This window comes from Thamnophis sirtalis, unplaced genomic scaffold, assembly GCF_051295495.1.
Source record: "Thamnophis sirtalis isolate CommonGarterSnake01/CBP01778 unplaced genomic scaffold, rThaSir2_p1.2 scaffold_13, whole genome shotgun sequence".
Classification (NCBI taxonomy): domain Eukaryota; kingdom Metazoa; phylum Chordata; class Lepidosauria; order Squamata; family Natricidae; genus Thamnophis; species Thamnophis sirtalis.
In genome coordinates, this window is record NW_028261393.1 from 24,707,477 (window position 1) to 24,734,772 (window position 27,296).

The 27,296-nt window shown below is 39.2% G+C and overlaps 1 protein-coding gene across 1 annotated transcript in view; it reads left to right on the plus strand.

Moving 5' to 3' along the window:
* The window catches only part of CSMD2 (CUB and Sushi multiple domains 2), a 771,224-nt gene that overhangs the window by 504,689 nt on the left and 239,239 nt on the right, over nucleotides 1–27,296 (plus strand). Inside the window, exons 14-17 of the mRNA XM_087728138.1 lie at nucleotides 8,599–8,925; nucleotides 17,987–18,181; nucleotides 22,252–22,390; nucleotides 27,026–27,213. Of these exons, the coding sequence (XP_087584264.1) occupies nucleotides 8,599–8,925; nucleotides 17,987–18,181; nucleotides 22,252–22,390; nucleotides 27,026–27,213 (849 nt within the window). The remainder of the gene's footprint in view (nucleotides 1–8,598; nucleotides 8,926–17,986; nucleotides 18,182–22,251; nucleotides 22,391–27,025; nucleotides 27,214–27,296) is intronic.

Sequence of the window (27,296 nt, forward strand, 5' to 3'; positions counted from 1 at the left end):
AAATATTTATTCTCAATGGTATAGGAGTGTGACGTTCTTTTATTTTACCTGACCTTATTCTCGACTTAAAATCACCATCTTGGTGAAGTCTGTAGTAATTATTGTATTCATGCCTACATGTATCATTATGTGTCATGCATTCTTGTATGAATCATGCCCCTTACTTTTCTTATCATTTAAGTGCCGTATTAATTATTTTGCCTTTTTCCTACTTCCTGGCTTTCTTTTCCATTTTAGCCATTTCAGAAATAACAGTAGCTAAATCTATAATTTATAGTTAATAACTATAGAAGGCTATACCATACATTATTTCTTGGATGTCTTCTGAATCAGCACCACCACCACCATCAATTCACTCCAATCGTAACCTGGATTGAATACCCATCTGTTTGTTGTACATCTGTTTTTAGGTTGACAGCTAATTTTCAAAGAATGAAGCATTGAGGTATATAAATTGTTTATTCCTTTCTAAGGACTGCTAAATTTTAAATCAACTGTGGGTGGTTCCTTGAGCTTCAGGAAAAAATTGCCACAGCAAAGTAAAACTGCAGATTAAAGTCCCACTGGGACTCTATTAATCTTATTAAGTTTGGTTCCTTTGATTGTTGGCTTGAAAAAGAAATGGCCCACCAGATACTGCTCAAATAATAGGGAATAATTTCTGAAATCTCTTCTGAATCTCTTCCTGTGTTTGCAAATGCATATCCATGGCCAAGCCAGATGACCAAATCTATTTGTTGTGCACGTTCTAAAGAGTAGTTTGGACAGCACTATAAGGGAAACTGTAGCTTTTTCTTAATATGTACAAATTACTAACCTTCATGGTTTCTCCTATTCCTACAAAGAAAGCAAATTGTTTCATTTATCACAATTGTGCTAGAGGCATCTTCAGAAGGGGGGAGTGTCAACAAAAGTCAAGAGAAAGTTGTGACCACCTCTTGACTTGTTTGACCCTTCCAACAGATGCCTTTTTCATACACATAATTATTTCATTTTTCAATTACAATATTCAGAAGTAGATTACTCTGCATTCACCTTGAGAGTACTACAATTGTAGAATATAAATGAATGGGGAAAATAGAATTAAATATTGTTTTCCATGATTAGGCTAATTAAGCCTGGCTAAAGATCTCTCTTTTAATTTCAAGGAGGATTTCAACCCAAGCCTTTCCAGACTTATGCAGCTATTTGCAACATTAATACCAGATTTTTTTTGGGGGGGGGGGGAGTTCAGATGGCAAGTAGTTACCTTTCTGCTACCTGGATTGATAGCTCTCAGCCTTTATTTGTATTAGCAGTGTTCACACAATATGATTAATCTGGTCATTGAATTAACTCATGTTCTGCATTTGCACAATACAGTGACTCATAAAATATCCAAATAGATTCAGTTTATGTTGTTGTTGTTAGTTGTGAAGTCGTGTCTGACCCATCGCGGCCCCATTAACAATGTTCCTCCAAACCTTACTGTCCTCTACCATCCTCTAGATTCCATTTAAACTCATGCCTACTGCTTCGATGACACCATCCAGCCACCTCATTCTCTGTCGTCGCCTCAGTCTTTCCCAGCATCAGGCTCTTCTTCAGTGAGTCCTTCCTGGCCAAAGTATTGGTGTTTCCTCTTCAGCATCTGGCCTTCTAAAGAGCAGTCAGGGTTGATCTCCTCTAGGACTGACTGGTTTGATGGCCTTGCAGTCCAAGAGACTCACAGGATTCTTCTCCAGCACCATAGTACAAAGGCCTCATTTTTTTGGTGCTCAGCCTTTCTTGTGATCCAACTTTTACAGCCATACATTGCAACTGAGAAAACCAGTTTATATTAAACTACAAAACCAGGCTTAAGTTTAACTAACATCTGGTTTAAAATGAATTAGATGTGGAAAGTCATGTAAATGTATTTTATAGGTCTTTAAGGGATGGTTCAAAAATGAAGAGGAAGGGACCAGGGATTTGCAACTTCAGTGAAAAGATAATTGCAATGTATACAGACCAATTTACCAGCACCAGAACTGAAAGAGAAGAGAGATTACCTCAGTTTGAGCTACGCTGGGAGAAAGAGGAACCCAAAATAATTTTAAGCCTGCAATATTTTATAAGCGGCAGCATTTTTAGAGCCGTTCAAAAGAAGCTGGTTTAAGAAACACCTTTTCTTTCTGTTTTTGGTGAATAAGTGCCTATCTTTACATGTTTGAGATTATGCAAAAATAAGCAGCCCATCCTCCTCATTAAATTAAGGTTTCAAATAATTAGGGATTTTTTCTCTTATTTCCTTTTTTACAATTTTGTAAGGTTATGTCACTTTTTTATCTGATATACAGAGGAACATTTAATGATTGAAATTAAACAGTAGATTTATTTTTTGTTCAAGTTGAATTGCAGTGAAATTCTAACCATTGGGATCGCATAAACTCCCTTTTTTACTTTAAAAGGGTAATGTGTCACAAATTTTTCAAATGTCTGGTACAGGGGATTTCTTTAATTTGAAAAATCTTTTTTTTTAAGGCAGAATTTTTTTTCTCCTGGTAATCATGATAACAATAAACAAAGCTAAAAAAGTACCATTGGGGGGTTTTGGGATGGGGGAGGGTGAGGACATCTTTCTTTATCTCTTCCCTCTGGATTAATAGGAGCTGAGAAGACCAGAGAGGCTGCAGGTTTTTAAAATATTTCAGAAATGTTTAAAAACACTGAAAGCAGATTAATGACTCTCACACATATCCTTTAGTCACTTCATCATTAAATCACTGCAAGAACCTTAAGGATTTTGACAAAATTGTTCCATATTCTCTTCCCTTTCCAAATAATTTTTGCAAGCAATATTTCCTTCAAGAAATGAATTGCATGCAAGGGAATTTTCTACTTAGTACTAGTTTTTTCTGTTTTTGTTTTTCACTAGTTCTGGTTTTAGTTCCTAGTTCTTTTTGTCTCAGTGGACAAATGTTTCAAGATATTTGTGGCCTCAGGAAATATTCTCTCCAGGAAAGTCCTATTACCTTTAAAATAATCACAATTGAAGCATTCTACCTTTGGCTCCAAAGTACTTTTCTATCGCTCCCAGAAAATTCACCAATATTTATTTTATTTTTTTGTTTGTTTGTTTTTCAAACATGTACAAGATAACAAGTATAGGTATGAACATAAACATGGACAAAAGAAGTTAATACAGATAAGTGGGGACAATAGGACAGGGATGGTAGGCACGCTGGTACACTTACGCGCGCCCCTTACATAGCTCTTAGGAATGGGGTGATGTCTATGGTAGACATTTTGAGGTTGAAGCTGTGAGGGTTTTGAGGATGTAACAACAGAGTCGGGTAGAGCATTCCAGGCATTGACCACTCTGTTGCTAAAGTTGTATTTTCTGCAATCCAGTTTGGAGTGGTTTACCTTAAGTTTGCATCATTTGCCCATGTATTATTGTAGTTGAAGCTGAAGAAGTCATCGACAGGCAAGACATTATTGCAGACAATTTTGGGTACTATGCTTAGATCGAACTTTAGGTGGTGCAGTTCCAGTTTGACCAAGCCCAAAATTTCAAGCCTGGTGGCATAGAGAATTCTATTGTGGGCAGAGGAGTGGAATATTCTTCTCGTGAAATACTTCTGAACCTGCTCAATCGTGTTTATGTCCGATATGCAGTGTGGGTTACAGGCGGACAAGCTGTATTCAAGAATTGGTCTGGCAAAGGTTTTGTATGCCCTTGTTAGCAATGCAAGTTAACAACTCTTAATGTTTTTTCGGCAATGCTGTTACATTGAGCTCTGGGGCTTAGATCCTTTGAGATGAGTACTCCAAGGTCCTTGACAGAGTGAGGGTCATCTACGAGATCATTTCTGCCCAAATTTATTTGGTGTTCTGATATTTATTGCCAATGTGTAGGACAGATCATTTATTAGTTGAAATTCACTTAAACTTTGGTAGAAAACTGCTAAGAAAGAGAAATATGGTCTCCTGTTTTTTTCTTATACACATAACACATTTGTTCAGTCACAAAATTTGTCTGATTCTTCCCAACCCCATGAACCCTTAGCATACCAGACCCTCATGTCCTCCACTGTCTCTTGGAGTTTGCCTAAATTTATGTTCATCGCATCAATCACACTATCTAACCATCTCATCCTTGGCCATGGCCTTTTCCTTTTGCCTTCACTCTTTCCTAGCAGCAGGGTCTTTCCCAATGAGTTCTCTCTCCCCATTTGCTGGCCAAAATATTTATTTAGTTAGTTAGTTTGTCAAACATGTACAAGATAGCAGGTATAAGTATGAACATGGACATGAACAAAGGAAATGAATACAAATAAATGGGGACAGTAGGACAGGGATGGGAGACATGCTGGTGCACTTATGCATGCCCCCTTTACGGACCTCTTAGTAATGGGGTGAGTTCAACGGGAGACAGTTTGAGATTGAAGCTGTGAGGGTTAGGGTTAAGGTTGGGGCCAGGTTGATTTCCTTTAGGAACATACATAAATACATGCACAAACATAAAACAAAACTGAGTATTTGGTGCAAATCTACCTCCTTCCCTTCAGCCCATCCAAATAAAACTCCTTTGGACAATCCAACTTACTCCTCATCACCCTAATTAAAACAACACACAGTATTCAAAGTTAAGCCAATAGAAGTTTGTCAGCCTCTGTTTAGCCGCTAAAAGATAAAATGCAGCCATTAGCCATTTGGCAAGGAGAAAATACAAGCAAAGACATGACAAATAGGCCCAGTTCATTATAGTTATATGTTTAAGAAAGCGCATCTGAGCATCATTATATTCCTGCTTGTTAATTAGCATGAAATGTCTGCTGTGGGCTGTAGGTGATGGGCAAGGACCAGGAGGAGGCAGGCAAAATGTGGAAGGCAAATGTTTGCAGGTGGAATAAACCAGCCTCGCTGTAAATGGATTGGACATCCAGGAGATGGGTCCAATTAAAGATCCTCTTTGCTCTGGGAAGCCAATGGACCTCATCAGCCACAGTGTGGTAAACGCTCCCTCTCGATGGCTGAGCAAGATCCATATTCACAGTTGTGCTCTAAACATTTTTTTCTTAATTGCCTTCACTATGCCACCATCTGGCTTCACACCTCGTTAGCTGAAGCTGCTGGTCTCCTTTCTGATGATGGCATAATGGCAGAGGATGGGGAGCGGTTTTTGCCTTAAGTCGGCATGGAAGTGCATATCAGGAGCTGGAATACAGTTGTTTTATTTGCTGGACTCTGAGCAGTAGATTCCTTGCACGCTGCTCAGGGAATGCCATGGCAACTTTTTTTTCTCGGGCTTCTCATGGTATTTGTCTAACCATCCATGCCTGCTATCTGCAGAATGTTGGAACCACTTTTGGGAATGGGAGGGGGGAATGTGATAGAGGTGTATAAAATTATCATGGCAAGTCCAAGGGAGAGATACAATTTGGCTTCCGCCCATAGCAGCTGTTTGGAATTAAGCCCAGGAGGACTGGGGAAAAGGGTGGGCAATGTAGAAAGCTCAGCCGCTTGATGAGCAGAAGAGATAACTTTATATTTTGAAATATCCAGAAATCCTGAGGAAGAAAGAAGAGTAGGAAAAAAAGAGTTTGCAGTTTTGGGAAAGATGACAGTCAGGAGGAACGTGTAGCCTCCATATTCTGGAAATTGATACTTGACATACTGGAAGAAGGGCTCTACTGTCTTCTCCCATAGCAAGCAGAGATTGATATAGATATTCTGCGTTTGAGCCTCTGTCTTGAGTATCCTTGAAAGGATGTTCACACAGTGCAACTGTGGACAGAGATGGATAGGAAGGAGACTGTCCCCCTGTCTTTTATAACACCAAATCCAATGATATTCAGGTAAACTGAATGCTGGCCTTTCAAACCAAACCAACAAAATTGTTCCTTTACCCAAGATGGGGTTGTATTGTAAAATTTAGCATCCCAAGAGGTGGAGATGACTTTACAAGAAATGTAAAATAAAAACATGGAAATTGCATTGGTTTTCCTTTATTCCAGCTATAATTCAATTCTAAGGGATTTATTTATATAAGATTTAAAGTATACTCTCATTTTCTTCCTTGGAGAATATCCAATATGGTTGGAGAACAGAAATAGGAAAGGAGATGCTATTGTGGTGACTTTAAATTGTTCTTCAATAACAGTAACAGTAAAACAGAATTGGAAGGGACCTTTGAGGTCTTCTAGTCCAACTCCCTGATCAAAGGAGATCTGATGCCATTCCAGACAAATGGAGGTCCAATCTCTTCTGAAAAACCTCCAGTGATGGAAAACTCACAACTTCTGTAGGCAAGCTGTTCCATAAGAACTCCATAATTCAACTGTACAGATATTTTTCTGTTGTTTCTATCTAATTTATCTCTTCTCTCTGATAGGTATGATAAATGAGGGTGGGCCTGTTATCTAATTAGCCTTTAGATACCTTGGACCATTCACTCTTTAAGTTTCTATAATTGGGCAAAACTTGTTTGGTTTACAATTCAACATTCAAATAAGTGTTTTAATTGGGGTTATAAATTGTTGGTCACTGAAAGTTAGGTTTGTCAAGATGGATGAATGGTTCTATAAATTTGTTTAATTAATAAATATAGATTTATCTTGGTACAGCTTGAGGTTGTTATACAAACTGAAATTCTGTATTCTGATTTTGGTATTTCTCTGGAAGGTGGCATGCCATTCAACACTCAAAATATTGGAATTAAAAAAATAAGTATTGTATAAATTGCATACAACATAGAATACTGTATATTAGGAAAATGTGTTTAGAAAAAATAAACGTATATTGAGGAAGACAGTTGCAAAAATGTTTAAGTAGAGGGTTTTTAAAACAAAAATTCTAGTGCTTAAAGGTATAAATATCAAATATATTTGTACTTAGAGGTTAATGTTATAGAAACAAAACAAATTTACCTCACTCTGTTCATAGTAAACATTATTTTAAAGAGGACAGTGTCAGATCTTAATGAAAATTATTACATTGGTTTCATTACATATTTCTTTTCACATGAGTAGCAGGTACTGCTTTCAGTGTTGGCCATAGCTTTGTACTCTGTGTGTGTCTGTTTGTGTGTGTCGTGTTCCAGGACAGAATTGTTACCTCTTTTTCCTCATTTACAAATGGCAGTAATGCCATGGGGAGGATTGCACATATATTGTCACATTGTTTTGGGGAACAAACCTTTGAAATGAGACCTTAGCTCCCTCAAATTTTGTATTTTTCTCCATCTGGGTCTGCCCTTCAATTTGTACTACTACAAACAGACCTAGCCTGTAGGTGGGTGGGTGGGAAATAAGGACCACCTTTGGTGGGAAGGTAACAGTGTTCCGTGCGCCTTCAGCATTTAGTCATGCTGGCCACATGACCACGGAGATGTCTTTGGACAGTGCTGGCTCTTCACCTTTGAAACAGAGATGAGCACCGCCCCCTAGAGTCGGGAACAACTAGCACTTATGTATGGGGGGAACCTTTACCTTTACCTTGAGCTTATTCTACGAATCATTAAATCAATGTCAGTGGTCAATTTCAAAACCTTTTGTCAGAAAATTATTTCAAATACTGTACGTTCTAGAAAAATATACTTAAAACTAGTAAATACACAAATAGACTTGGAATGCCAAAATCAACCAAATAATTTTATCATATCCAATTGCTGTATCTCATATTTAACGTAATATTCCTAAGTTCCAAGATTTGGGTTGTTTTCCACAACTTCATATAGACGGTTTTAATTGACATATTATGGTAAAGAGTGTTGGTTTTTTCACTTTAATTACTCATCCTGTAAAGCAGATTAGCAAAGACCCCTTTAGGGTCAATAAATATTGCTTTTTCCTTTATTGCATTTTCAACCTGAATTCAGACCTACTTTCTCCCCTTTGAAAATTCCTACTTATTTATTGAAACTGGTGGGCGGGGATTGAACGTTGTATCATATACAATAGAGATATATAAATAATTTTTAATTATCCTTCACTCTTCTGAATTTATCTTCAATCAAAGAGGATTCTATTTTTTCCCCTTTTTGGTAGTTCATTTTTTATTGTATAAAAGATCCAATTAATACATTACAGAATTCAGATATCAGTTAGGTACACTGGCATTTCTACAAAAGAAAACACACCTAAATTTTCCTGATGCAATAATTTGATAACTTAAAACTTTTAAAGATAAGAAAAAAATTGCATTGGTATAAATTTGAGGTGTTAATCGTACAGTTCCTTCAATTGTACAGATAAAACTAAGTGTGGCACTGATAGGCTATCACAAACTGCATATAATTATTTTGTAATATAATCAGGATTTCTATTTGTAGCTTGATGTGTAATACTGAGATCTCCAGTCTAGAATTTTTACTGTTGATGAATATTCCAAAGTACGAAAATAGAAAACAAAACAAAGATTAAAGGGAGAAAAGCTGCTTTGAGAAATAGATAGCTTTATATTTAACTGACAAGATAGCAATTCTTGAATTTCATTTTCTGTTTCTCTTTTTACATTGTCTTTACAACCTCAAGAATGCAAAGAACTGGCATTAAATTCATCTGATTAAGTTGCAGGCATTGTGACACTCCTTTCCTCTTCCTTCCTCCCTTTCTTTTGTTTTTCTCACTGCAGTTTCCTGCTTCTTCAATTTCACTAGTCCATCTGGGATTGTGCTCTCCCCGAATTACCCCGAGGAATATGGCAGCAGCTTGCACTGCGTTTGGCTAATCATCGCAAAACCTGAAAGTCGGATCCATTTGGCTTTCAATGATTTTGACGTGGAGCCTCAGTTTGACTTCTTGGCGGTGAAGGATGGTGGAACAGCTGAATCACCCACCCTTGGGACCTTCTCTGGAAACCAACTCCCATCTTCTCTGACCAGTAGTGGCCATGTTGCCAGGTTGGAATTCCAGACAGATCACTCCACTGAGAAGCGTGGCTTCAACATCACATTTACCAGTAAGTCAACAGAAAGCAAAGGATGGTACTATATGAACAGGTGTGCAAGGAAGCAATCAGGGCTACCTCTTTGTTGTTCTCAATCAGAGTGGCAGCTAGAAATGCTCAGATCAGTACAAATGCTACTGCTGGTAAATCAATATTGGATCGGATGGGGTTTGTTTTTGTTTTCTCCAGGGTATTTCTCGTGATAGAAGGCTTCCAAACTTAACCAATCTTAAATAGTCAATTAAATCACACGTTTTCCTGAAAATAAGACAGGGTCTTATTTTCTTTTGACCCTTGAAATAAGTGCTTGGCCTTATTTTCGGGGAGGTCTTATTATTTTTGAGGTGCAGGAGGCGGCAAGCATGGTCACCTCATGGCTGCTGCTGTGTTGCAATATTTTCAGGGAGGGCTTATTTTCAGGGGAGGATTTATTTTAGTATATGTGCTCAAAAGCCCGATTGGGCTTATTATCCAGGGAGGGCTTATTTTCAGTGAAACAGGGTAAGTCACGGACATGCCACAAAATAATGCATGACCCTCTAGCTTTGTATGTATGAGAAGGAGTCATTTTGGCTCCACAAAGGTTCTACTAGGATGGAGACAATATCCTGTTTGTGGGGAGGGTGCACACTCAGCATCACAGCCATTTGTGAACAATCAAGGCTTCCAAAGGAGATTTGTTTACTTACTTATCAAATTCGCATGGTCTCCAATCTTGGACAAAGCAAAAGGGGGTGGTTACAATAAAATCCACAAAAAACATTTTTACAAAATCACATTAAAATCATAAAACATACATAGAAACATATAGAAGGACTACAGTGACAGAAAAGGCTCGTCTCTTGTGTCCCACCAGTAAAATGTCCCTCCTGAAAGATCTGATGGGATAGCAGAATAATAGCGTTGAAGGGGACCTTCATTTGAGTCTTCTAGTCCAATATCATGTTCAAGCAGGAGACCCTATATCATTGATGGCTAACCTTTTTGTCGTCATGTGCCGAAAGCGCCCATAATGCAATGCCCATGTGACACCCCCCCACACAGTGCACCCCTCTGAGCAATGTGTGTGCAATCTCCCATGCTCCATCCATTTTGGGCCTAGTAGGCCTCCCTGCAGTTTTTGCTCCTAGGAGCAAAAACGGGCCAGCTGGCCAGTGGGAGGCGCGCAGGTATGCATGGTAGAACTGAGCTAGGGCGACAGCTCGCATGCTCAGAGAGAGGGCTCTGTGTGCTACCTGTGGCATGCGTGCCATAGGTTCACTATCACAGCCCTATATCATTTGAGACAAATGGTTGGTCAAATCTCTTCTAAAAAACCTAAAAAGTGATGGAGAACCCTCAACTTGTGAAAGCAAATTATTCCACTGATTAATTGTTCTAAATTTGATTTCTAAATTGATTAGAAATTTATCCTAGGTTGGTTCTCTCCTTGAGTAGTTTCCATCCATTGCTTCTTGTTCTACCTTCAAATGCTTTGGAGAATAGTTTGACTCCCTCTTCTTTGTGGCAACCCCTGAGATATTGGAACACTGCTATCATGTCTCCCCTAGTCCTTCTTCTCATTAAACTAGACATACCCATTCCTGCAACTGTTCTTCATATATTTTAGGATGGGTAGGTGTAATCAGGGAGTGGTAGTCCTTCAAATAGCTCAGCTCTATGCTATTTAGGGTTTCAAAAATGAAAACCAGCACCTTGAATTGGGCCCAGAAGCAAACTGGAAACCAACCAACTTAGAATGCATCTACCACATGCTCTTGAAATTTAAAACTGTCCTGTGATCCAAGAGATCATAACTACGATACGTTCACCATAATTTTTAACATATGGAGCCTCTGTGCATATCTTCCTTTAATTTATGTTGCGGAATATAAATTGCTCGAGAATCTTTTTAAAATGCAAATTGCCCTTCTTTCATTGTTTGACATGTCAATTTCTCCCGTTCTTTAACATATTTTTTCCCTGTTGTATATTCTCACTGTCTTTCCTAATATAGCTAGCATTATTTGTTTGCCACTATCTGTTCTGCATCCTCTTTTCAGATAATTTTCAGGTAAATTAAACCTCGTAAGTGAATGACAAATGTCAACATCGTTTGATGTTAATATGCTTTGCAGCTGCAAAGTTCTACTGACTCAAGGGATTCGTGGCATATACATATTTGTAGCTTTTGAATATTTAATATTTAAGCTGCATATTTTGACTAAAATCTGATGTTTTCACATCTTTGCGGAATGAGAAATACCATAAGTAGGAGCAACAATTAAGTTAAAAATGTGTCGCAAGTTTCTCTGAATTGATTGACGTGGCATATTTGGGTTTAGTTTTTAATTCTACAGTACGGACCTTGACTTACAACTGCAACTGAAGCCAGAATTCCTAGTGCTAAGCAAGGTGGTTGTTAAGCGGGTCACACCTGATTTAATGACCATTTTCCTTTAGTTTTCAAAGGAATCATTACAATTGTTAAGTGAGCCATGCAGTTGTTAAGCAAATCCACCTCCCCCATTCGCTTGTCGGAAATCAACTGGAAAGGTAGCAAATGATGATCACATGACCCTGGGATACTGCAACCACTGTAAATATATGTGGGTTGCCAAGCTCCTGAATTTTGATGCATCATAAGTGTGAAAACTAGTCATCATTCACTTTTCTCGATGCCCATCGAACTGTCGCTAAGAAAATAGTTGTAAGTAGAGGACCTTCCTGTGGTTGCCAAAAGTTACATACATACTTCCCTAATTTTCTACACACACACACACACACAAAAAATATTCAGGAAGATAAGTCAAAATTGTGGGATAGGAGTAAGACAAGAGCTAACCTGCCCCAATCTATAGATGGTAGGTAACATGAAGAGCTAATTTTTATTTTTTGTTAAACTTGTAACTTGCCCCAATCTGTAGACGGTAGGTAACACAACAACTAACTTTTAATTAAAGTTTTGATAATAGTTTAAGCATTGTACCTCTGAGGTTGATAGTGGAAGATAACATCAAAAATTGATTATGCTGCCCCCAAAAATGTTCCACTAGACTAGAGCATTAGAATATGTATTTTCTGAATCTTCAGTGCTTTTGAACAAATCTTGTCTAGGGAAAATAGAAAATAGTGCAATATTCAATCCATTCACATAGAAAAAATTAAAACCCATGCAAATTGCAATATGTCTTAAAATTATACTAGTATACTACTACTGTGAGAACAGGCTCATAGTACAAATCTTAGTTATGAATCATCGAAGTCCTTAAATTTAGCACTATATAAATTTAAACTGACCATTGAACCATATATGATTTGGGGAAAAGGTCAAAACCCCAGATGTAGATTCATTTTGCAATTATTGTAAAATATATTTAAATATGTGGTAAACAATTGCAGCCCAAAAAATAAAGTTATTGAATTTTATATAAAGAGACATATAAATACAGTTTTAATGCTGACCTGTGACCATAATAAAAATTGATTGATCGATTGATACAGTTTTAATGGATTAAAAATGCTTTTATTGCTTTATTTGTTTGTTAAGCTTGGAACCTGCCCCAATCAGTAGACTGTAGGTAACATAAAACAAAGTAAAATATATTAACAATAAACAGCTAGTCCTTGACTTATGACCACAATTGAGCCTAGAAATTTTGTGAGAAATTTGTAAAGTGAGTTTTGCCCCATTTTACGCTTTTTCTTACCACACTTATTAAATGAATCACTGCAGTTAAATTAGTAACATGGTTGTTAAGTGAATCTGGTTTTCCCATTGACTTTGCTTATTATGTGACCATGTTGATGGGGCAATGGTCATAAGTAGGAAAAATGGTCATGTCACTTTTTTCAATGTCAATGTAACTTTGAATGGTCACTAAATGAACCATTGTAAATTGAGGACTAACTGTGCCAAAACAAATAACAAATTCCCATCCACAAATGGATTCACATAAACATTCAGCTGGGATTAAAGGTTTGGTGAAATAGATTTCTGTACTAACTTTTAGAGGGAAAAAGTCTGAACAGGAGGTTTATTATCTATTCCACATACAATATTTCTCTTTAAAAAAAATAAAACTAATAAAAACTAATATAAAATAACAAAAATAAAAAGAAATCAAAGGGAAAGCTAAAAGTACAAGAAAGGGGTGGAAGTAAAAGGAAAAATAGAAAAGAAAGGAGAAAAGATACAGCTTCCAATTTTCTTTACAGTAGTTATAAATGCAATTATAAATTTACTTCTTACTCTACATCTAACTTTCTTCTTTCTATCATCATCCTGTCTGATCATTAAAACCATAAATCATGTTGGTTTGTTTATTTATTTTTGTCTTTTATACAAAAAGGAGTTTCCAGTCGATAGTAAACTTAGATATTATTTTTTTCTTGGATCAAAGAAGTCAGTTTAGCCATCTAAGTCCCATTATCTTCACCAATCATTCCCCTATTGTGGGTAGCTCCAAATCTTCCCATCTTTATGGAACCAGACTCTTTCCCACATTTTGCATGGAAGCCCATGCTTTGCAAGCGCACTGCTTATGGACAGATTTGATTTTGACAAAGCAGTACCTGATACATCTTGCTACTGACTTAGGCCTAGAAATCTGATGGTAGCGAGTGCAGTGAATTCATGATCACTGTTATCCTGCAAAGGCTGAATTGGGAAACTAGATTGTCCCACTAAAACTCCTAAAACAACCAAATCTATATATATATATATACTGTGTGTGTGTATTCCAGCATAACTCTGGAATGCCTTGAGCAATTTCAACCAAACTTGGTACACAGATGACTTACTCTCTGGAAAAAAAATACTGTGGGGGTAAGGTACCCCTAACACCCCTCGGGGTCTGTGTTCTGTTAAGATACAGCCTGTTGTGCCTTAAAATGGCTTCTACTGTACTGCCGTAAAATGGTTTCTACTGTACAGCGCAGTGGAGTTGCCATGGTAATGGCTTCACAGTACTCCACAACGGGGCTCCCTCTGGTAAGGGGGAAAACCCAACATTAGAAATTACGTTTGGTCTAGATATTTTCCCCCTATGAATAAATACCCAGGAAATGCTGGGTTATCAGCTACTACACTATAAAGTGAAGAAACAACTTTATTGCCTATAGCAAAAACACGAGCAATAATTATTCTTGGATCCTCTTAATTCCAAGCTTTTCATAGTGAAGTGCATGGCAGTTTCGCATGACAATTTGCACTAAAGCTCTCTCCTATAATTTTCTATGGAACATGATTAGATTGACTTGGCAAGAATGATAAACGACCTTTGTTACAACAGTGGTTGACAGCTCTACAAAATTAATGGGATTTCTGGTTGGCGACTGCAAACCAGCTATTATTAAAAAATAATTTGTCATACTGGATTAGAGGACAAGTTGATCAAAGTCACTAACCTATATTTTGGGGTGGGGGTTTGAAGGGGCTTTATTTTTGTCATTTGGTTGTTGCGGGGTTCTTGGTCTTTGCTCAAATTGTTGTTGGTAAAGTTTTAAAAGTGTAGATTTGGATTAGGCATAAGAAAGTTATCCTTGTCACCAGGGGTGGGATTTTACCAGTTCGGACCAGTTTGGGCGAACCGGTAGCTCTGATGATCAGCTGGGAGGGAACCGGTTTTCCCTGATGATCAGATGGGCCCATCTGCCCACCCACTCTATTTTCCTACCTTTATCTTCTCAGCTGATTCGCGTGGCAGAGCAGATCCCCACATTAATCAGCTGTCTTACTCCTCAAAAAAAAAAAAAAAAGACCACGGAAGTGAAGATTTTTTCAAACTGTGCATGTGTGTGCAGCACACATCACACATGGGCATACACACCCACAAAGTGTATGACCACCAAACCAGTTGTTGAACAAGGAGGTTTCCACCACTGATTGTCACCATATGCATGGAACAGCTACCTCAAGTCTTACAGCCTACACTTTGCATGTGGCAAATTTCAGATTCATCCCCTCACATCTCCAAATCGAATTGGCAAAATATTCCTGCCTAAAACTCTGGAGACCTTCTTCTTGCAAATAATCTTACTCTTCCAAAAAGAAAAATATAACTACAAGGACAAGAGCACCATCTGATTATTATGAACATATTGAATTAAGGTGAATAAAGTGTCTCTCAGCTCTCCTGCTAGATAAACTGTCTTACATGTTGTTATTGAATCCTCATTCCATGAATGCAATATTCCGTTTCAGAAGCTTCTGTTCTTGCTGTGGTAAACCTAGATGCCAATAACAGAAAATGGATTAAGTTTAGGTAGCGAGTTATATTGAAGACACCAGCAAAAATGCATATAAATCCAATAAATGTTGGTATTTAAAAATTCCTACGTATTTAGATTAAAATGGGGAAAAGAAAGACAAGCTACTATAGGGCACAAACTTCATAAATTCGTACCAATAGTCTTGTAGCTACTCATCCACCTAATGAAATGGTATAATTGATATTGTCAAACCTTGAAACATTTTGTTTGATAAAGTAGTGTACTTCTAAGTTGAGAATGTCTGTTTTTGAATGTAAATATAGTCCACTTCAAGAATACTGAGAGTATTTTAAAGGTTCAAGAAACATCTCAAACTGAAAAGGGCAAATGTAAAGTTAGTGAGGGAGGGAGGGAAGGAAGGAAGGAAAGAAGGAAAGAAGGAAAGAAGGAAAGAAGGAAAGAAAGAAAAGGGCATGCTAAAGACCTATATTATTGGCATGTGTTAAGGGAAGGGACACAGTGGCTCAGTGGCTAAGACACTGAGCTTGTTGATCAGACGATCGGCAGTTCAGCAGTTTGAATCCCGAGTGCCGCATAGCAGAGTGAGCTCCCATTATTTGTCCCAGCTTCTGCCAACCCAGCAGTTCAAAAGCACATAAAACATGCAAGTAGAAAAATACGGACCACTTTGGTGGGAAGGTAACAGCGTTATGTGCGCCTTCAGCATTTAGCCATGCTGGCCACATGGCCACAGAATCGTCTTCAGACAGCACTGGCTCTTTGGCTTTGAAACGGAGATGAGCACCATCCCTGAGCTAGAAACAACTAGCACACATGTGGGGGGGAACCTTTACCTTTACCTAAGGCAAGGGTTCCCCCACTAGTGGGCCATGAGGGTTTTGCAACCAGGCCATGGAAATGGCTGGTGAACACATGCACACACATCCTTACTTGCTTGAGCAGCAGGTGAGCATGGGTGTGCTCCATTTAAATGAGCAAGAGGTGTGTGTGCACACTGCCCACACAATTGGAGCTGTCTGAGCACTTGCTGGCTGCTCGCATGTAACCATCCCCTCTTTCCCCTCCCACCGGTCCGCAAAGCCAGAAACGCTGAGGAACTCTGTGTTAAGGCACTTGAAATCTTTACTTTTTAATTTGGTATTCAATACCTGCCCATTTTCTCTGGGCAACGTTTATGTCATATGAGTTATGGATTAAATATTTGTAGCTAGAGATGCACAGATTTTATTGTTATTTTATGGTTTTCTAAATCACTCTAAGGGCAACTATTTCTATTCTGTATCAAGGCCAGACAATGGAATTGAATATGACTATTCTGACTTGATTCTGGATATAGACATTCCTCTAATTATCTTCTGCCATGCGTATTTATTTTTATTAAACAAATTTATGTAGCCACATAAACACATTTATGTAGCTACCCAATTCAGACACAGTGTGACTCTGAACACATCAGTTCAGGGAGCCTCACACTGAGAGATTGTGGGCAAATCAAGTCCTTTTATCTTACTCAACAGCCTTCTCTTACCAACAGTCAGCCTTCACATAAGTCTTAGCACCCCAGATACTTAACCCCGTATCTGACTTACTTGGTGATAGGTTCTCAGATATAATTAACTTTTTTTCTTTATTGCAAAGTAAGACATCAATAATATGATGTATACCATTTTAAGATCATAAGAATAAAAACCTACATTCTTACAATGTAGAATCTAAGCTACTTCTGTCAAATAAACACGTTTGTTGAGAACAACCTCTAAGCCACAGTTCACATCTGTTACTCCATCATATGGGTCAATCAATCAATCACATATTTATTACAGTCAATACCAGTATAATTAAAAATATTCAAAGAATATCTAATTAAAAGTTCTGGAATAAAATAATAACCAATGACAAATAAAATTTATGTTGAAATCATAATTTAGCAGCCTACCAATCAGTTGCACATAAACAAGAGCGTAACCTAAGCTATAATCAGAGGTGATATTCAGCAGGTTCTGACCAGTTCTGGAAAACCTGTAGGGAAATTTTGAGTAGTTCGGAGAATACTCAAATACCACCTCTGACTGGCCCCACCCCCATCTATTCTCTGCCTCCCGAGTCCCAGCTGATCGGGAGGGAATGGGGATTTTGCAGTATCCTTCCCCTGCCACGCCCACCAAGCCATGTCCACAGAACCGGTAGTAAAAAAAATTGAATCGCACCACTGACTATAATGTATGAGTAATTGTTGAATTGTGAAAGTCTATAGTTATTAGGTACTAAACTACAGCAGGGGGATAATATTAAAAGATTTGGTGCATTAATTATATAAAATTATTATTATGGAGTTCCAGAGAAACTTTTGTGTTGCTGTGCAGAATCTAGCTACCTGCGCTATGACTATTATACATTCATATTTTAAGCAACCACTGAAGATTAATGCTATCAGACTGGCCAGGATACCTATTAATTATCAGGAAAATAAATTTTGTTTGGAAGTCTCTATAAAAAGAGCAGCAAAGAAAGACATATCCATAGGTTCTCCAGAATCACAGGGACCGGTGTCTTTCAGTCAATGGTGACCATATGGGTCTATTGCATCATATAAACAACTGACTTCACTCAGGCAAGCACTCTCACATCCTTCTCACTAACTAGAGTCTTCAGGTCCACATTGGAGATGCATTTCGGACTGGCAAGATTGCTAAAAGAAGGCAGGAGATAGCAAAGGTACAGAATAGGATGTTTTTTGATGCCCATTAAAGTGTTAACCAAACTTCATCTCTGAAGACAAGAAGCGTAAGGCAAATGCAGAGGACCATTTTCTTTGGGGTAAAAGGCATTTGCTTCACCATGTCTTATTGTTTCTTTCCAGCCTTCAGACACAATGAGTGTCCTGACCCAGGAGTGCCGGTCAATGGGAAGCGGTTTGGTGATAGCCTCCAACTTGGGAGCTCAGTCTCTTTCCTGTGTGACGAAGGCTTCATAAGGACCCATGGCTCAGAAACAATCACCTGTGTCTTGAAGGAAGGCAATGTGGTTTGGGATAATGCAGTCCTGAGATGTGAAGGTAAATTGCCATGTTGCTTGCTGTTTTCTTAGTTATAACAGTTAAGAGAAGGAAATAAATAAATATAAGAAGTACCTGAGGAACAAATGGATGTGAATTTTGTATGCAAACTGATGTAACTACAGAAGCATCTAGAGCCCTGGGGGAGGGAGCAAAGAAGGGAAGATGGTAGCTATGACTACATGATCAAATCCCCACCCTGTGTGATGGGGTTGGAAATGGGTGGGTAGCTATGGGTTCGCCCAGGTTTGGTAGAACCCCTAGCTAACGTTATGGGTGGTTCGGAGAATCTCCAAATCCCACCCCTGGCTGGCCCCGCCCCACCCCTCCCACCCCACCCTGCTCCTCCCAAGAGTCTCCACATGGCCCATTTTGGATACAAGGTAAATGCATGGAGCCTCGGGGAGGGAGAAAAATGGGCCTCCCAGAAGGCCTCCAGAGCTCAAGGGAGGCAGTTTCACCCTCCCAGAGGCTTGAGGAAAACCTCCAGAGCCTGGGGAAGGCGAAAACACACCTACACATACCATTGTGGTGCAGGAGGCTGACTAGGTCATGCCCACCATGGCCATGCCCACCCAGCAAATGGGCAGAGAACCTGTTTCTGAAATTTTTGATGCCCACCCCTGGTTGTAAACACCTGTAAATAAGTGAGCCGTCTTCTGTCATGTGGTTGTGGACAGCATCTTGACTTTTTAGCCCCTTCCCTCTCTCCTGGATATCCCTGCATGACTTACAGCTGCTTTGGTAGAATAACCAGCTCGATTGGAGGGAAGTGTTAAGAGGGTGGTGAGCATAGAATCTTCGCACTGCAGGAAGTGACACAGGCCTGACTTCACCCCCAGAATCTTGGAAGCCTTGTCTGACCATTCCCATGAGAATGCAGTCAGTTTGACAACATTCATAGGTGACTAACAACACTACTTCTGCTTGAGATGATTCACGCATAGTTCTACTTGCTTGCACTTGACAAGCTGCTAGACTAATTTTTTTAAAAAGTATCGCACTTATGTTTTCTCTCTGTCTCTTTGGCCTTTTGTTCTATTAAGTTTTCAGTGGGATCATTTATTGCTATATTTAGATTCAGGTAGGTTGCATTAAAATGTTGTGAGATAAACCACATCTCAGTATTCAGTATTTTTATCAGTGTAATTCCATGCCTTCTTGATTTCTTAATGGAGTTTGGAAATGACTAAAGATGAAATCATCCCAAATGGAAAAGAATTTGGTTTATTGATCCCTTGAGCTTCACTGAAGTCAGCTTTAGTTAGCTTCATTCCCTTAATTCTATACAGAAGGCAAAATTGCCACATGAAATATTCTCCCACCAGGAAGGAGGTAAAAAAGCTGTAAGGGAGAAATCATATCCCTCTGGAACACCCTGCCACCAAGAATGTTAATGGCAAGCATAAGGACAGATGGATAGTTGCAACTGAAATCCTACCCAGAACGCTCCTTGCCCAGGGTTTTATTAAGTTCATTCATGAACTCAGCTGCTGAGCTGTGGGTCCCCCAGGCCTGGTCCAGTGCAACTTCTATGATGTGAAACAATTGTCCCATTAATGAATTTTGAGGTTCTTGTTATTAGTTTTAGTTCATTCAGGAAGATAACATTTAATTTCAAATATTGTGTCAATTTGCATCCAGACAAAAAATATGACAGTCACTCCAGAACTGATGCTCCTTGCTCCAAGTTATTCTTCTTCAGTCACAGGACGTGTAACATTTGACATTTATCTGTTCTGCCTTTTCATTTCTTTTCAAAAACAAGCATCAACATTGCTCACAAACTGTTTGCAGCTTTGTTTACTTCACTCTTGTTAAAATCTCTTCTGAGTGGGTCATAGAAGCTTGATAGTTCATGTACCTTCTCACTCTTAGTTTAAGTGGTGGAGGAAAATAAAAAGTATCAAAACTGTTTCAAATTCCTTTTTATTCTCTGACAGTTTTGATAACCTCGTCACTATCAATGTGTCCTCCTTTATCACCCATCTCTCTTGCTTGCCTTGGACTTGCCCTCCAGTGTGAGCTCAATTAAATGCAATTTATAATTAGCTTCTTTTTTAATTAAATAAGAGGGGGAAATCTTAGAATATTTAAGGCACTGGTTGATGTTTAAGGAATAAAAATCATCAGATGGGCAGAGCAAAGCAGTTGGGATTGGAAAAAATGGGGTGGAAATGTGTTGCTTTCAAAAACTTGGGAGGCAATTGGTGGATTATGATTTGGAATTTGGAAATTCTACCATTAGAACACTGTGGGGGGGGGGGAGATTGGGGGATTATGCTTTCAAGAAAGGATCCAGGAAATAGACAAAATTAAATTATTTTTAGTGAATTTCTTTCTGCTCAAGCTATCAATTATTTTTTCCCCTAAAGTACAATAGATATAATCTCTGTCTCACAAGGGATAAAATACAAGGCATTTCCCCCCAAGGTTTTTTTCCCCCTTACTTCCCTAAGAACCGCTGGCTTAATTAACTCCTAGCCAACCTTTGTTAAGCCATCAATCATTGACAGGTGATGTGTTTTACCTGAACCAAGTCTGTGTTCATTCCTGGCTCCTGGTCTGAAATCCTGACAAGCCCTTGTAAGTCAGAATCAGTCATGCTGACCTAACTAAGACCCACATCCCAGTGGTGGGATACGACTGGTATGCCCCGGTATGGGCGTACCGGTGCCTGCTGGGAGCACCAGGTACCATTCTGGTACGGTGCTCCGGAGTGCCCACCCACCCTCCTTACCTGTATTTGAGCCGATCAGGGTTCCACGCATGCACACAGAGTGTACGGAGCCTGTGTAATGCTCTGCCAAGCAGCTGGAGCATCGTGGAGCGTCATGGGCATGTGCGTGCTGCGTGCGTGCATGTGATGGACGCCCGGCCCCGTTGCACCATTATACCCACCACTGCCACATCCCAATTTAATCCGGAAAGTCTGAGGCAGTCCAGATAAGGCTGAGCTACAACTCCCAATGGGCTTTCCTAGCAATACTGATTGTGGGCCAGCGAAATCTGGAGGGCTGCAACGTAACATAGGTGACCTGGTGAGTGGCAAAGAAAGGCTGCTTTGTCTCATGGTGACCTTCTGTTCGTGGCCACTGGACATGAACATGCTTGCAACCATTTTGCAAGCCATTCAGACCGCAGGACCCTGATCTCCCCCCCCCCCCCCCACTGCCTGGACATTCGAGGAACGGTCTGAGACATTTAGGATCAGTCTTTCAGCTTGGTTGATCCCTGGATTGTTAATCAATATGAAGACAGCCTTCTGTGACAAAATGAAGCAGAAAGGAAGTAAGACTATAAGACACACCAGACTATAAAACACACCTAAAATTACAGGAGGAAAACAAAAAAAAATAGTTTTTGGCCTCCATGTGTCCCATTTTCACTCTCCCGGATGCCAAAATTACTATACAGTGCTCTGCATAGCCCATTTTTGCCAAAAATGGGCCCGTTTTCAAGCCTGTTTTTGGCTTGCAGAGTGCTTCCGGGGTCTGGGAAGGCAAATATGTGAAGTGTGGATGGCTTGGAACTCCCAAAACAAGCCACTTCTTTGCAAAAATGGGCCCATTTTTGGAAAAAAATAGGATTTGTGGAGCACTGCAGAGGGCTTCTGGGGGCCTGGGAGGTTGAAAATGTGATGCACGGAGGGTTCAGGACGCCAAAAACACTCATATTCAGTCTATAAGATGCACCTTATAGGGAAAGGTGGGGGGAAAGGTGCATCTTATACTCCAAAAATATGGTATGCTATTGTTCTCAATAGCTGTCAGACTCCTGAATGTGAAATAATATCATAACTATGTGGTAGGATGGGCTTGCAGGGGCGGCACAATGTGTAATATGTTCACACTGGTGCAATAAGACTGGGTGTTAGGGATTTTTTTTTCTTTTTTTTTTGTCTTCACTGTGAGCTGTATTGGGGGGGGCATGCACTGAGTGAGCTCAACCAATCTCATTGTACATATCTTGTGCACTGACGAATAAATAATTCAATTTTCTTTACAGTATTGCTTTTTGCACTAATATTTATTTTTTATTTTCTTTATTTCCCTCCCTCTCCTGGATAGCTCCCTGTGGTGGCCACCTGACCTCACCAAATGGAATGATCCTATCTCCAGGGTGGCCGGGATTCTACAAGGACTCTCTCAACTGTGCATGGATCATTGAAGCTCAACCAGGGTACCCAATCAAAATCACATTTGACAGGTGACCAACAATTTAGTCATGTCAATAAAATTACATGATTGGGAATGCTTGATATGTCAGCTGGGTTATAAATTGTCCTGGGGTGTCCATGGTGTTTTCTGAGTTACAAGTATTCTCTTAAGGTAAAGGTCCCCTTGCACATATATGCTAGTCATTCCCAACTCTAGGGGGCAATGCTCATCTCAGTTTCAAAGCTGAAGAGCCAGCGCTATCCGAAGATGTCTCCGTGGTCATGTGACCAGCATGACTAAATGCCAAAGGTGCACGGAACACTGTTACCTTCCCACCAAAGGTGGTCCCTATTTTTTTTACTTGCATTTTTACATGTTTTTGAAGTGCTAGGTTGGCAGAAGCTGGGACAAGTAACGGGAGCTCACTCTGCTACGCGGCACTAGGGATTCAAACCACTGAACTGCCAAGCTTTCTGATCGACGAACTCAACATCTTAGTCACTGAGACACCACGCCCCTAGTATTCTCTTACACTTGTATAAATACTCATTTTTAGAAAAAATAAAATAAAATTTACTATCCAGGTTCATTTGTTTCTCTCTGCTTGTGCATATGGGCATGAGGTAGTTAAAAACTTGAAAAAATGTTTATTTATTTTTCAAAAAAGTTATCATACACTTTTTAAAAGATGCTTCATTGAACTAAATGCCTTCCTTCACTGTTGAAAGTAAAGCCAAGTGTTGAATTCTGTTTCTGAGGTTTCTTCCACAATGAGGCTAATTTAGCCATTTCTGACTCTTTAGTGCCTAATGGAGAGAGATGGGATGAAAATCTTCAAAATTTATTTTGATTTGAAGTTTTTTTTTCCTCTCTCTTTCTTTTTTTTTTTTATATATATATTTTATTATGTTTTCATTCTATACAATCACATATTCACTGTGCTTAATCAGGGCATATAACATTGAATAATAAACACGGCCCTCACTTATATAGAAAATGCCCTCTACAATACAAACCCAGTATACCACCTTGGCCCACCATACACCCTCTTTCAACCCCCTCCAACTTTCATTCTTCCTTCTCACACACCCCTCTACGCCTACTTCCCCTCCCCTTCTTTCTAACCTTAACCCTATCACTCCCTCTCCATTCCCTCCCTCCCTTCTCCTCCTCCTCTCTCTCACCCTCTCCACCCTCCTTCTTCTTTCACTCGACTCTTTCCTTCGGTATCTATTACCTTCCAGTATATTCGGTTTGTTCTATTTTCGCACTAACATTGAAAAGCCACAGTACACAAATACAGTCATGGAATTTAACACATATTGTATTTCCCCCTCCCCCCTCCCCTAAATCCCCACCTCCCTTCCCTCCCCCCGACTTCCCAAAGACCATACGTGGTATAACTTTTGAACAATCACAATCTAAAATATCTCTACATTGAACTCAGCTTCTTACTGTTACCCAAATTTTAAACAATTTAAATTATTACTGATACTAAGCATAAGCTATCTGGAGTTTCTTAGTCCCATATTTACTTTTTATGTAATCAATCCATTTTTTCCAGTCTCGTTTATATCTCTCGTTTGAATGTTCTTTGAGATATGCTGAGATTTTGGCCATTTCGGCTAAGTTCATAACTTTCAAAGTCCATTCTTGAATTGTAGGTAAATCTTTCTTCTTCCAATACTGCGCCACCAAGAGTCTTGCTGCCGTTATTAAATACAGAACCAAATTAGTCTCTGCTGCTGTAAAATCAATACATATACCCAGTAAAAACAACTGGGGGGTAAATTTTATCCTTCTTTTAAAGATGTTTTGCAGGATCCACCATATTTTTATCCAAAATGCCTTGACATTACGACATGTCCACCATATATGAAAATATGTAGCATCACAAGAACCACATCTCCAACATTTAGGTTGAACATTTGGATACATAGAGGCAAGCTTTTTAGGATCTAGGTGCCATCTATAAAACATCTTATAAAAATTTTCTCTCAAGTTTTGTGCTTGTGTAAATTTCACATTTCTTACCCAGATTCTTTCCCATGTTTCAAGCATTATTGGTTCCTCGATATTCTGAGCCCATTTTATCATACAATCCTTAATCAGTTCCGTTTCAGAATCCATCTGTACTAATACATTATATATCCTCTTTATATGCATTGAGCTTTGATCTCTTATTTGTTTAAACAAATTATCCTCAACTTTTACAAAGCCAATTTTTTGATCTGTTTTCCACCTAGCCTGTAGTTGACCATACTGAAACCACGTTTGAACTACCTTCTCTTCTTTAAGTACCTCTAAAGATTTTAGTTCCATCACCCCTCTTTCTGAGATAAGAAGTTGTCTATAGGTGGTTCTATCGTGTTTTTGTTCTACATTCATATTTTCTCTTTCAATGAATACATCAAAGAAAACATTTAAACAAATAGAAAAGGAGCCATGAAAAAGAATGAAAAGTATATTTTACTCTTTTTCATGTTCCCTTGTGTATGTATATGTATACAGAGATATACACATGCAAACACATATTAATACACAAGGTTAAGAGGCTAAAAATCACTGTTGTACAATACACTGCTATCAACAGTCAATGTCCTTAGAAATATGTTGTGATTTAGCTATCACATAAAATTGAAATATAGATTGTTTGCATTAATAAACCCAAATTTTGGCTGCCCAAAGTTGGTCAACCCAAGTCCAAAGATGACACAATGAAATCAAGTTGAGTCCCAATTCTTTATTTGCTCACAGACAGAATCTAATAGACAGAATCTTGCCAGACAAAAGCTGTAACCTTCTAAGCTATTAGAAATACCCTGGGAGATACTAGTGTGCAGCTACCCTGGACCTCTTCCTTCCTCCCCCATCCAGCTGGGGACTATGCAGCCTGTCAATTTGGGCTTGTCTCCAGAATGTGCTGCCTCCTTTCTGGGAGAGAGCTCTGTGCTGCCAAAATTCCCCTCACTGTTTCTCCAGGTGCACATTCCATCACAAGAATATTAAAAAAAAATAAAGATAGGTTTGAATGGGAATTGAAATATCTCTTTTTCATGGCATGCTTGGCTTTCTCCAGACTTTCCCACTACAATTTATATCCTTTTTCTTTGTGCCACCCACTTTCTCTTAATTTTCACTTAATCCAGAGCATTTTGGGCATTCTTGATGAAGTGAAGATAAAAGGGAAAAAGCAACTGAACAGCTGGAGGTTAATACTTTTCCTTTAGTATGAATAACAAGAGCCAACAAAGGATTCTCAAAGGATTCCCGTCAGGTGCAGACAGCGAGTGCCTCTTAGGGAAGTGGACATATTCATAATGGTGCTCAGTGGTGAAATGCAATTCCCAGGGAGGGAATTAATTATTTCATCTAGGCCATGTTTTTCTACCCCTTGGGCATTTCTGTTCTTTGCTGCTCTTTTAAAATTGGTTCTGTTTCATGTTTTATTCTCTGTTCAGGGTTATTGATCTTAATTTGCCATTTGTTTTAATCACAGTTTATGGTGTTGTTTTAGAAAGGATTCACTTTGTTTTGATTCTGTAAGCTGCTGTGAGAACTTTCAGTGGTAGGAACAGTTCATAAATATGGAAAAGAGAATAAAATTAAATGGGGGTTTAAGGAGGGGAAGATAAGTTCAGCTCAGTTTGGGGAATCCTATTTAACCCTCAGATAGAAAAGAAGTAATCCACAACTTATAGCCAATCATTCAATGATAGTTCTAAGTTACAACAGACCCCCCCATCTAATTACCCAGTTTCAAAGTTCCAATGTCATCCATCCCATAGTTCACATGACTGCATTTTGGACGCTTGGCAGCTGTCCCACATTTTTGGCCATTTGTAGCACCCAGGGGTCATGTGACCACAATATACAGAAGTTTTGCTAAAAACCAGTGTTTACTTCTGGTTTCCAACAAAAACGTTGTTTTTAGTTGGAAAGTCATGTCCAACCCATCGCGATCCCATGGACAACATTCCTCCAGGCCTTCCTGTCCTCTACCATCCTCTGGAGTCCATTTAAGCTCACACCAACTGCTTCTGTGATTCCACCCAGCCACCTCATTCTCTGTCGTCCCCTTCTTCTTTTGCCCTCAATCTTTCCCAGCATGAGGCTCTTCTCCAGTGAGTCCTTCCTTCTCATTAGGTGGCCAAAGTACTTGAGTTTCCTCTTCAGGATATGGCCTTCTAAAGAGCAGTCAGGATCGATCTCCTCTAAGACTGACTGGTTTGATCACTGTGCAGTGCCAGGGGACTCACAGGAGTCTTCTCCAGCACCAGAGTTCAAAGGCCTCCATTCTTTGGCCCTCAGCCTTTCTTATGGTGCAACCTTAAAAGCAATCTATTGCAACTGGGAAAACCCCAGCCTTGACTATACACACTTTTATTGGCAGGGTTTATGTTTTTGTTGACAAAAACATAGCCCGTATCGAACAATTAGTTTGGTTAACAGCCAGTGTTCATTTATGGCCACTGCATTTGCTTAATAAGTGCTGCAGAAAAGGTTATAAAATGAAGTCTAATCAGTGGTGATCCACTTTATGATGATCACACAACTTATGACCATAATTGTGAGGCTTAATTATGGCCATAACCAGAGGATTACCTATTATGGGAAGAGAGAGGAAAGGATGAAAGAAGGCTAATTTATTACCAGCTTTTCTCCCGACTATTTTTTTCTGTAGGTTTAAAACAGAGGTGAATTATGACACGCTGGAAGTGCGTGATGGCAAATCCTACTCATCCCCTTTGATTGGAGTTTATGATGGGACCCAAGTCCCCCAGTTTCTCATCAGCACCAGCAATTTTCTCTACTTGCTCTTTACCACGGACAAAAGTCACTCGGACGTTGGCTTTCAGATCCACTATGAAAGTAAGTCAATTAGACTTTTCCAATGTCATGATAGATCACCTAAATCTGTAGAACAGATCTTCTGTGTATGCTTTTAATCCCAA